General features: G+C 39.9%; 1 protein-coding gene across 2 annotated transcripts in view; it reads right to left on the minus strand.

Moving 5' to 3' along the window:
* Positions 1-12,784, minus strand: part of atxn7l1 (ataxin 7-like 1) — a 29,083-nt gene that overhangs the window by 8,042 nt on the left and 8,257 nt on the right. For both annotated transcript variants that reach the window (XM_034862938.1, XM_034862937.1), the window contains 5 exons: positions 9,131-9,244; positions 8,498-8,684; positions 7,962-8,350; positions 4,189-4,271; positions 871-1,127 (listed from right to left, as the gene is read on the minus strand). In XM_034862938.1, the coding sequence (XP_034718829.1) occupies positions 871-1,127; positions 4,189-4,271; positions 7,962-8,350; positions 8,498-8,684; positions 9,131-9,146 (932 nt within the window). In that variant the 5' untranslated portion in view covers positions 9,147-9,244. The remainder of the gene's footprint in view (positions 1-870; positions 1,128-4,188; positions 4,272-7,961; positions 8,351-8,497; positions 8,685-9,130; positions 9,245-12,784) is intronic.

The raw sequence follows: 12,784 nt of genomic DNA on the forward strand, positions 1-12,784 counted from the left end.
GGAAGGGAAAGAACATGAGAAGTTGGTGGCATGGAGAAGTAAAGAAGAGAATGGAAGAAAGAAGGGAGAAGAGGGTTTACAGAGAGGAAGTGAAAGAGAAGGGTGTGACAGAAGAAAACAGAGAAGTAATGTGCAATAAAAAGAAGAATGGAGGAAAATCAATGAAGATGAAGAGTGAAAGAAGGGGGAGAAGAAAGAAAAAGGTAAGGAAAGCCAGATTGAGAGACAGTGTGGAGAAGGAAAAAAAGGAGGTAAAAAAAAAAGAAAAGAGAGAGAATGACAGAAAGGTTTTTATCACAAAAAAAATAAAACCAAATCAATGTTATTCTCAGTGTATGTTACAGTGCCAAAACCCCAAATAACTTCCTTTTTCAAAACAGAGGATCATCTTCTAAATAGAAAGAGGAAATGAGTATCTCACAACCCTTTCATGAGGACAGACTTGCCATTACTGTACTGTTGTTTCTGCTGTTTACAGCATCCCCTGGTGGGAAACAAAGGAACAGACAGGTATTTCCCAGGCATCTGTCCGGGCCCAGTACAGATAAACTCCATTGATGTGAAAAAGTATTCAAAGTCATTGAGCATTAAGCAAGAGTAAAGATCTATGGCTAAAAAGTCTTAACTCATTGGGTATATTCAAAAATCAGTAAGATAAATAAATAATTCTTAATAAATCAAAAAATGAGACATTTGTTCAGAAAGTGAGATTAAACTTACAAACTTGACTGGAAGAACATGGAGAAATACAATTATAGAAATGCAAAATCAGTTGGAATACTAGTAAGTAGTTTGACTTAATCTTAGGAAATATGCTCCTAAAAAGTGAACTAAACAATAGTTAATACTGTGTGGTATCCACTGTCCTACCTGGGTATGTGTGCATTTGCCAGCCGTAGCTTCAGCATGGACAGAGGTCGTCCATTTGGGCAGTGAGGCTTGCTGGGACATGTGGTCTCTTGTGACATGATACTCTGGCTGCTGCCTGCCTTCCCTCCCTGCGATCGGTCCTTGTCTTTCTCCTTCGCTCCTTCATTTAATTTTGCACGCCCCTTGTGTTCGGCCAGGAGGACGTTGAAAAGTTTGCTTCGGCCGGAGACGGTTCGGCGGTGGGTTAGGGAGTGAGTCTGTGGCAGCCAAAGGAACACACAATAAAAGGTTAATAGCAATTTCATATTTGTCCGCCCGTGAGCTAATAAGCACCAAGCGCCATGATATATTAGGGTTATTTCCAGAGAGACTTCGTTATTGAAAGTATTGATCTGTGAAGAATTTAGAGTGGAGCACAAACATGATGGTGGCACTCACAGGGGCTTGAATCATGAGTCTCTGTGTCAGGAAAGTTTCCATAATCACTGCACCATGCTGCTGCCCACGTCACACCAGACTAACATGGGTAAATATCGCCGGTGCATGGTGAGTTTGTCTTCCCTTCAAACTACTTTGGAAGGTTACCAGCAATCAAACATTTGGTTTTCCACAAATCCTCTAACGGATATACATGTGAGGCTGGTGAAATAATGGTTTGAACAGGTAGTGTGCCTTCTTACTCACTCAGGGGTAATATTTAGAAGTATAGAGGCCCGACAGGTGCATTTTCTATATCACAAATAAACTTTGATTGATTTAGCTGCTTGTAAAAGACGGTACTCTAAAATGCATATTAAATGTGAAATCAAGCAGCATTGGAGGTGATGCAAGTTTAGTGACCTGTAGTTTCTGGTTTCTCTTTTTAAGATACTGATAGCCTCCTATGAGGCAGTGGGATGTCCTCCTTGATCTACAATCATGTCAGAGGGCATTTTAAGTTACAATGTTTTTGGGGAACACCGCTTAAGCATTTCAACCTTTAATCCCAGTTCAGACCAAAAATGTGCAACAAAAGACAAGTGAAAACTACTTGCATCACTGGTCTACAGTTCTCTGAAACCAGCCAGTTTTCACCAATACAACTAGACGAGAAGGTGTCTCATCTCCATAGCAATGACCTTTCAGGCTTTTTTCTGTAGCTGGATATAATTTGTAGCATCTTAAAATATAGATGGAGATTTTCTCTCTCTCTCTCTCTCTAAAGGAGCTTTATTAGCATGACCATAGTGACATACAGTATTGCGAACGCTCATAAACATGGGAGACATTGATCCCATTTACATCAACAATCATAAAAACAAGAACAAAACTGATGATATCAGCATCAACATGACAGCATTACAGGTGTGTGTGTGTGTGTGTGTGTGTGTGTGTGTGTGTGTGTGTGTGTGTATGGGGTGGGGGTACTGTGCTGCTAGACAGCAGCTCTATGGCTGTTCTCCCAGCAGGATCGCCATCTTGTTGATGTCGCTTATTTGGTCAAATGTCGTTTGCTTGTGTCTGAATCTGGGGAAATATTTAGTCCGGACCGGTTGCAGTTGGGTGCATTCTGTCAGGAAGTGCAGCTCTGTCTCAACTGTGTTGCTCTTGCACAGCTGGCAGAAGCGCTCCTCTTTGGGGAGCCACTGTTGTCTGTAGCGGCCTGTCTCGATGGCCAGGTTGTGCTTGCTGAGTCTGTCCTTGGTCAACGTAGTTCTTAGTGTGACATCAGTCACTGTGGTCAGGTGGTCTGCCACTTGGTACTCTCTCTTTAGGGAAAGATAGCACTGCATCTTGCTTTGTGCTTTAGTTTCTGTGTTCCAGTCAATGATGTAGTTTAGTTTCTGCTGTGTTATAATTTGGTTAACTCTGATTGGTTGGTTCCCGGACTAGTCCTGAGGCAGAAAAGGGTCGGGAAGTGAACTGAGCGACAGGAGCAGCTGAGTGAGGGGACTCTTCTCTTTGCTCATTTCTTGGTCTTGCAGGGCTTTCTGCTGATAGGAGTGGGGGTCGCTGTTTTTTAGATGAAGCCAATATTTGATTGCAAGTTTTGAATTTTGATGAATAATGGGAATTGGCCTAATTCAGCTCCTTCGCACCTGTAGGAGGCTTTTACAGAACTTTAAGTGCAGGATTTTAACTGGGTTTTTTGTCCAAGTGGGAAGAATTCTGGTAGGAAATAGGACTCCACTACCATAAAGGAGGACTGGCTCTAGTACACATTCTAATAATTTGAGCCAGATTCTGATTGGGATTTTTATGTAGATTTGACTTTTTATTGCATAGAAGGCCATGCGTGCTTTCCCTCTCAGCTCCATTACTGCTGGGTTTAAACTTTCAGTGGAATTTATTTTCATTCCTAAAGACTTGTAATGTGTACAGTTGTCTAACTTATGTTTTCCTAATGTGAAGCTGTAAGTGCTTCCTTGAGATTTGGATCTTTTCTCTATCTCTCTCAAGCATAAGAACAAACATAAAAAACAATAAGGAGTAAAAAAAAATTAATAAAATAAAAATGATAATATATACAATTCTCCATTTATTTTGCCTTGTATTGTGGCAGGAGAAGACCTATTTAGCTGCTAGCTATGCAAGCTTTTACCTTCTGCTAATAAAACTTTGTCAGCGTCTGTTTTTACTAAATAAATAAATTTCTGTTCGTTCATATCACTTAAATTTTATTGCTACAAAATCAAGCAAGCATCGTGCATCTATAATAAAAGATCAGTACTTGACGCCTGTGTATCAATACAGTATTGCCACTGAAAATATTGCGATACTATGCTGTATTGATTGCCAGTATAAATGAAGACAATAAAAAACAACACAAATTATGAAAACGTCATTATTCTACCAGCCACTTTCCCTAATTACTTAATAACCAGTTTGAAGTGATAAGTAAAGCTTACTAGAAGTAATTAAAGGGCAGTAAAATAGAGTTTTACTGCTGAAAGATGCTGTAGCCTTAGCCAACATCTATAATTACCCTCATCAAGGGAAGTGTGGGCCCTATAACGCCTCAGCACTGCTACTGCGCATTAACTGAGAAATGGGAAGTGCAGACATATCACAGAGACAGACGGAGCGGCAGACAGGGCCATACCTGTGAGTTGGAGTCCTAAAGTAGTAATGATAGTGCACCCTTCAATATCATTACTCTCATAAACAAACAAAGCTGCTTTTCTGGTCAGACCGCCATCGACAGGAAGCAGGAAGAAGGGTCACAAACTATTATTGTCTCCACAAAAATTACACACAGGTGGAGAGTGTTAGTGATCATGTATTTGTGTGTGTGTGTGTGTGTGTGTGTGTCTCTGTGTCTCTGTGTGTGTGTGTTACCTTGCAGGTGAGGGACCGCGTGCAGGGCCGCTTAGTCTCCGGGTCCTGGACTCCACAGTGCTTGTTAGGATCAAATACTCTCCCTGTAAAACATGCACACACACACACACACACACACACACACACATTGGACTGGTTCTTCCCTTCCTCTTTTACGTATCAAACCACATGCTGGGAGTGGGAGCCTCCCAGTACAAGTGCATTTGTCTCTTTACACAAAGCGGTTCAGTCACTGACATTTGTCTATTTACATATTTAATTGTTCATTTATTCATTCAGCTGTGGTCTACAGCAGTTTAATAGTACTATTCAGAGTGACATGATTAGCAGGGTTTCCAGTTTCTAAATGAAAAAGTATACAAATCCAAATGATACTGATACTGGCAGTCGGACAAGAGTCAACTGTGACTGACAGCCCTAGGAAAACTCTCTTCCGTTTTAAAGTAATAGAAAATGTACTTTGATGATGAAATGTAGCCATTTGTTTTTTTAAGATAATGTCAGCTTGCAGCCAAAAGTCTCTAGTGTTTATTGTTAAGAGCTCTTCTAATAGCAATTTTTTTTATTGTCAGGTGTTAAGAAATAGCAGATTTAGGATTAAAATGGAACATTCTTACACTACATTTCCTCGGTCAGCTTGTTAGCATGAGTAATGGGATCATACATGAACACACTATTTTGTGCCAAAGTTGGAACAGTTAAGGTTATTTCACAAGAGAGCTCTCTATACTACTTTTTTTCTCCGTGCTCCTCTCACTTGTTTGAAGTGTGAAGAATTCAGCAACATTTAAAATCAGAATCTGCTACAGCCACACTATGCTGAAAAATCAGATTATATTTTTACACTGGTATAACTAAATTAGAATATATGTTCCCCTCTTTGCCATTCAGTTTGCCTAAGAACCCCTCTATGCAATTCAGTTAGGTCTAAGAACCCCTCTTTGCCATTCAGTTAGGTCTTTGCCATTCAGTTAGGTCTAATAACCCCGCTTTGCCATTCAGTTAGGTCTAAGAACCTGTTTCCACCTGGTATTAAAATCTGTCCTAAATGTGGACAGCTCTAAGTACATGTGTTCACACCTGGCAGTAGAATGTCTCTATAAATGTTTCTTGACTGACCACTTGTGATCGGACTTCACACGTACATCATTTCTGGTTGCATATAGGTTGGTTGTGTGTGTGTGTGTGTGTGTTTGTTTGTTTGTATTATTTTATTTTATTTTATTTATTTAATTTGTTACTCTCACATAGAAACGTGCAATGACTAATGAAAAGCACTGCCTAGTGTCCGTCTATGTGCCAAAGAACGTAAGTTTTCTCTGTTCCACAGCGTTATATTAATATTCTATAAACAAAAATTTAAGGATGTCTACAACAGGTTGCATGGCCTTAAAAGTCTTTGTGTTCAGCTCTCCTTACTTTTCTAGCTTGTAGCTGAATCTCTGTGATTTGAAATTTAGTTTCTATATTTTATTTTAGTTTCATGTTGCTTAAAAGGGGTCGTATTAAGTAATTATTAATGAAGTCCCTACATTTTCGGATTTTGCTACTTCATAATAAAAGCTTTCAAATAAGAAAACAACAGGGGACTTTATGTGAAGAATTTACAGAAAATGAAACCGCTCTGCCTATTTACAGCCACTTCTTTGATCACTCAGACTCGCCAGGTGCTAAACAGCAACAGCAGACGTTGCAACGTAAATATAGGAATGTAGGGCAGGACACATTAATACCAGGTGGAAATAGGGTCAGAGTCAGTTATTCAGTTCTGTTTCGATAAACTCTTTTAGTGCCCATTTATGTTCAGAATAAATTTGTTATTGCTTTCTCTCTCTTTCTTTGAATTTGTTGGGTAAATAAAAACCCACATTCTGACTATCTGCTAACAAGAGCCATCAAAATGACAGCACATATTTTAAATAATATAATAATACTAACTCAAACAATTCATCTACTCTGTTGTAAAATTGTCCAGGAAATAGCTGTGCTATATGTTTACAAGTGACTTTTTGGGCAATTACTTTCAAACAAGTCTTTTAGATAATATGGTAAAACCATATTACCAGACCATTGTTTTAACCCTTCTGTTGTATTGGGGTCAAATCTGACCCATATTCATAAAGTTACTATGTCAGAAATTTGGGTTTCTTTCAACCAAATTATTAAAGAAAATAACGGGGATGGTTCCATACAACGCTCTTCACAAGTACATTAGTACATTCTTCATGGAATTTGGGTGTTTTATTCTATGTTATAGCATTTGAAAAAAGACAAAAGAATAACAAAGTTTAAGAAATTGGAGAAAAAAAATTAAAAAATCAACAAATACATCTAAAAAAAGTAACAAAGAAATTGACAAAACATCAGGCAAAGTGATAAAAATCTTGGAAAAAGTATCAAAAACGAAAAAGAAATGAAGAAAAAAGTTTTAATTTAAAAATGGGAAGACAACACAAGGGTTAAACATATTGATCATAACAAACCTGATTTTAAAGTAGTTGCCAAGTCATCTCAGTAATGAAGATTGGGAACAAATTGTTAAAACTATCAAGAATGAGGATCCAAAATAAGAATTAAGTTACAAATTAAAAAAAAATTAGGGGGCATAAAAAAACTAATAACTTAACTTCAATGTTTTTGCTACTTTTAACTACTTGCATCCCGGATCAAACGGTGAATGCTCAAACAAAGTGAAGACATGGAGGCCTGTCAAACCAAACTTGAATGTTCTATGCTGATTGCAAAGGTATTGCTCAGAAGCACAGAGAGACCTTTGTTGCCCCACACAAACTAGTAGGCCAACATCAACCTCCAGTCAGCAGGTTATCTTACACAGCGCTACTGTGAGAGGGCTGTAATCTAGTGCTGGCCTTTGCAATAATCCCTGTAATCTTTCTGTGCAGTGTGAGGCAACTACGATGCATACGGGTAGACAGACAAACATGCAAATCACATTAACAAACTCACACAAACTTAAAAAAAGAAGTTGAGATAAAGAGATAGAGAGAGAAAGAGAGTGAGAGAAGAATATAGGTAGTGAAAACAGACTGAAGGAAGACACTTGTGAGAAAGGAAAACCAACCAACCCAAAAAAGCAAAAGAACAAGATGAGTGAAAAACACTCAGAAGACAGAGAGAAGAAAGTGATAAAATGGCAACAGAGAGAAGGAGGCGAGAGTGTGAAAGAAAAAAAATGAGGCCAGAGCATGAGTGTTCGAGAGAGAAACAAGGAGGTCGAGGCAGGAGGTGGCGAGTGAGAGGATGACAAAATATAGAGACACAGGAGGTGGGGGAAATCTCTCAAGAAGGCAAGCAGCTCTTAGGCAGCGGGAATTTGTGAATTAGAGAGTGTAAATCAAAGGCTCTGGCATAACAAAATAAAGCGCAAACTAAGAAAGAAATGAGGGAAGAAGAAGAAAAGCTGGATGTAAAAACACGACAACATCCATCAACATGTTTGGAGTTTATTGCTAAGCATATCTGTAACTCTTTTACTTTGAGATGACCACTAGGTTGATGTTATGCATCAATGTTAATTTAAAAAGAAGAAAGTTGAGCAGTCAAGGAGCAAAGCCAGAAATATTTAACTCTTCCAGTACAGATTTAGACTCCAACTACTGCACCTATTAGTCGGCAGTAGAGGACTCTGGATGCACTGTGAGGCTCCGAAGAATAAAAGAGTGTCACTGTGAAACATGAAGTTTCGGGGAAAACAAAATGCATTTACAAGGACTTCACCTGGATCAATATAGAAAAGAATTCTTAGGACTGACCTGAGAGTCTTTTTTGCGACCCGCAGGAAGTCTTAGGCCCATTCTTCCCCAATGGCGACGACAACGGCAGACTGCCAGATCGGTGGGATGGGGAAGGTGACGGGGATGGTTTCCGGTCCAGCAGGGAAGGAGAAGGTGTAGATGACAGCCGTCTGTCAAGTAGAGAGCGTGCCGGACTGGGCCGCCCGTCCAAAGAAGATGGAGAAGCGCCGGCGCCACGCCCGTTCGTGAGCTTGTCACTGGATCGTTGGGAGGCCGGGGGAGTGAGGGACGGAGGTTTGAGGGAGGATGCGGGGGAGGAAGAAGAGGAAGTGAGGTGCACATGTGATGTAGAGTCGGCACGGCTGAGACAGGGCATCTTCTCCAAGCTTACGACTGGAAGGGATACACTGCAGAGAGGGAAGAGTGTAGTTAAAGCACTACATGTTTTGGGAGCAGCAAAAGCAGCATTTTATGAAACTCCAACAGCTCCTATAAAACGTTGTGGGGATGTCAGAATGAAAGTCATCATATTCAATGAGGGAGGATGTGCCTACCACGTCTTGTTCCGTGCCCCCTTCGGTGGATAGACAGCAAGAGGCGCCTTGCTGAAACAGGAGTGAGGGTAATCTTTAGGGACCCTGAAGGCCAGGGTGTCCCCAAGACTGGGAGCCACTGCAGGTGCTTTGAGCTTCATGGGGACCAGGGGGCTCCTGGAGGTGGCGGGGGAGCCATGACGCTTCTCTGGAGTGGGCCAGAGACAGAGACAAAGTGTGTAAGGTTACATAAATGACAGTTCAAGACGCAAGAGAGTTTATATGTAGATAAAAGATATGTTTTGGTATTTATTTTGTTCTATCCTGCTTAGGTGCCAAGTGGCTGTGATGTAACACAGGAGATACAAATCTGTGCCAAAACCTTTTCACAAAAAAGTGTTTTATAATTAATTTACTCTGCTCTAATTAGCAACTTTCCTGAGACCATCTGAAGTGTCCTTGTGTGATTAACTCCACCAATCTGTTACTATGCAAAGTTCAAACAAGTGCCAACAAGTGTTAATACATTTTGACCCAGATCTGATCAGAATACACAGATGAAAGGATGCTGAGACAAAGAAATACAATAGATGTGTATAAATTACAAGGCTGTGAGAGGGAAAAAAGTAGGAGAGGAGAGAAGCTCACACTTACGGTTTTTGCTATGCATGTCTTTGTGGGAGAGAGTTGGAGAGGGAATGAGAGGGTGTGGTCCAGGATGGTCTGTCTCTCTCTGACTGTCTCACAGGGAAACTATACCCCAGCTACCTGAGTGAAAAAAGGGCGAAAATTTAACAAAAAAAACAGAGAAAGGAGGTGTGGAAGAACTCACAGTAAGTGTTTTTAATTTTGTACAGTGGTGTCAAAGTATTTTAAATTAAACACACCATTGAGCTCTAAAATGAAGTGCCATTATAGTCATGCCACTCATAGTCCAAAACAATGTTATTCTAATCTACCAGTTGCTTCAGGAGATAAATAACCACCATCTAAAAGATGATAGATAAGATGTGAAAAGCAGCAGTTTTGGGATAAGACTGCCCATGTGGTTAGCCAAATTTCCTGACTGCCAATCATAAACCAAATCAAAAACTGCAGAACATGAGTGAGATGATGACATACACCTAGAGACAGCATCTCAGGTAGAATATATAGAATATCATTTAATAGCAATAATTTAATCAATGGCAATAATTTTATAATTTAGTAGCAAACGTGATGTTCACAGGCCCGGCTTTAAAATATTTAACGTACAAGTCAAGATCAAGCTAAAAAAACTCCCTAATAAATCTGTGTGTACACATACGCATGCACGCTAGCCGCTGATCCGTCATAGGATTACCCTCCCCTGTGCTTCACGGGCAACAAAGATTTCCCCAAAAAACCTGTTGTGCAACTATTATAGCATCTGACGGCACGTACAGGACACAGAGCAAAGGAACCTCTCACCCTCATCCAGTATGATGAAGGAGATAATCCAACTCTGACTAGAGTTCGATTAGAAGACTGATGCAGTCTGTCAAGTAAATATATATCCACTCAGGAGCCGGTTAATTTTACTTTACACAAAGACTGAAAGCAGGGCAAAACAGCTAGCCTGGCCAAGAAATAGTCCCATAACCTTAGTAAAACCATAAGGTGTAATTTTTTTTGTTTGTTGTTGTACAGATTAAGCAAATGAGATATACCAGGTTAATTAGTGAGCTAAAGAGGTGCTGGCAGCCGGATTTTCTAACTTTCAGACAAAGCCAGGCTAGCCGTTTCCTGTCTTTGTGCAAAGCTAAGCTGCCCAACTCTTACCTGTAGCTTCATATAACGCACAGACGTAAAAGTGGTTTTTATCTTCTCATTTAACCCTCTGTAAAAAAAGCGAATAGGCTTCAGTGTGTGTGTGTGTATGTTTGTGTGTGTGTGGGGGGGTAACAATATTATAAAACCTAGTAAATGTGTAGAAGTAACAGCAGCAAGTTGAAGAAAAAAAAGACGCAGAGCAGACAGACTGACCGACCCTGTGTATTTGCTTAGAGTGCATGAGTGCACATGAAGGTGTACTGCAGGTGACTGACGGAGATTATGTGTACAATGTGTGTGCAAAGTGTGTATTGAAGAGATTAGCCACTACATGAATAAGTATAACAGGTGTGTGCATGGGGGTATGATACCATGTGGAACTTATACACTGCCAGTGTATGCATTTTTGTTCAAGGTATAGGTTGTACTGTAAGAAGTTTGCATGCATATTGGAGTCATACGTCTTTACATGCAGTATGTATACATGAGCATACTTTGCAAATTAGTATATCTGTGACTGTTGGTGTGTGTGTGTGCGTGCGCCAGGTGTGTAAATAGGCCAGTGGAAGCAGAGGTCCGGGGAGGCAGCTGTATTCAGAGTAACAGGATCAAAGTCCAGAGCCACATTTGCAGGTATGCAGCTACAACAGTCGTAATTTCACACATTAAATCACACCTTTTTCATTTTTACACACTATTTTAGTTAACTCAACTGTGCCGTTCTATGGAGCTGTACTGAATGCATGTTCTTATTTTTCAAGGCAGGAATAACAAACATTGAATCTTAAGTAATATGATTTGATATGTGCCGTTTGGCCAAGCCAAATAAACCATTTACTTGTGACTTTGGGGGTCCAACTCAACAACTGTTCAAGCTCTGTTGCATGCTGTTCTTGGATCTCTGGATTCTTCTATTGAATTAATTCTTTATTTAGTTTTTAATGCTGTATAAGGCAAAAAAATATTTCAATAAAAAAGTAATTCTGCAAAATGACAGAACAAAAGTGAGGGTACTGTTTGCCTCACTAGATTTATAACTGTAAAATTAAAACATAGTTACGGGCAGCTTAAATTGTGGGCCAACCAAAATTATACAAACCCTTTAAGCTCATGTATCTAAAGTAAGACATAATGAACTTATGTGTAACAGAGCTCTTCCTGTGAGTAAGGAGCCAGTTGGGAGCTAACTGTGCTGATTTACAACACATGGATGTCTGTGCAAGCAAGGTCATTAAGCCACTCGACCACAAGGGCACCCTCACTACTATGTTCTCCTGCCTGCCTGTTGTTATGGCAATGCTGACAGCACAGCTGGTTGCCAATTGGCTGCTGACTCATCCTGTGGGCGGAGTCATTGCTTGATGAGGAAGCAGAGGCTCTCAGAGCTCAGCTGGGTTTGTTTACATTGAACAAATGGCAGGGGAGAGAGTCAGAGAGAAATTAAGAAAAGCATCTATGAAGATTCAAAATCATTCAGGTTGTCTAAAAATACTGAGTCAAAGGCAATGAAGCTATTGGAACCAGTATATTGAAAGCACTAGGATTCTGGTAGTACAAATACTACTGGAAATCTGTATAAAAAGGCAGGTCTATGTCTTTTGTAAATGTTATTGAACAATAACACAATCCCCACATATAAACAAGGCAACATTTACATGAACTACACTTTATACTACGTTTTTAAATCTGAGATAACCAAATATTAGCTGGCTAACCAAACTTAAAATCAGACATTAAGCATAGAGAGATGCCATTAAAGAAGATCACTATGAAGGAAAGTCATGGTTGCAAACCACAGCTCTCTTGAAATGAAACTATTATGTATTAAGAGTCTAGAAAAGAAATTGATAAATGGTCAATTATCTTAAAAGATGACTACTGAGCAATGTCTCATTTTGGTTCTCAGATGGGTTAAAAACTATTTTAAACACCATACAAATGTAAGTACGAAGAAACTACCTTGATGTACAGTAGCAGCTGGCATTTTAATTGGCCCGATGGCTAATGGCTCACCCAGCCAAGTCGTAATAACACAACAGGAGAGTGAGCAACAACACCAGTAAACTAAACTATTCAGAACTTCTGTGGTTAAGGGCAAACTTTCCAACGACAGACAAACATCATGTGATATGAACAACTACACCACAGCCCCGGCACACACTGTTACACAACAATTAGACACCACCAACAGCAACAACTCTTTCACCGTGCACTCGACTTACTCACACACAGCAGGCCACCAGCAGTGGAGGCAGACTGAAAGAGAGAGAGATTGTGGTAGATGAGAGAATCGGGAGGAATACACACTGACATATCTGAACACAGCATAGAATGTTGATTTGTCCAAACACACAGCATCAAAGCATGACTTACAACCATGCACACAAATCATCAGTTGTGACTCTTAAAGCAACACTAGTGAAATGTTCCTGCTTCAATCCCCCTACAGGTTGGAAGCACAATTGTCAATTACATTTTATTAAGTTTGGTAAGTGGTGAAGTCATATATCTTCATTG

Source organism: Etheostoma cragini, chromosome 23, assembly GCF_013103735.1.
Source record: "Etheostoma cragini isolate CJK2018 chromosome 23, CSU_Ecrag_1.0, whole genome shotgun sequence".
Lineage (NCBI taxonomy): Eukaryota > Metazoa > Chordata > Actinopteri > Perciformes > Percidae > Etheostoma > Etheostoma cragini.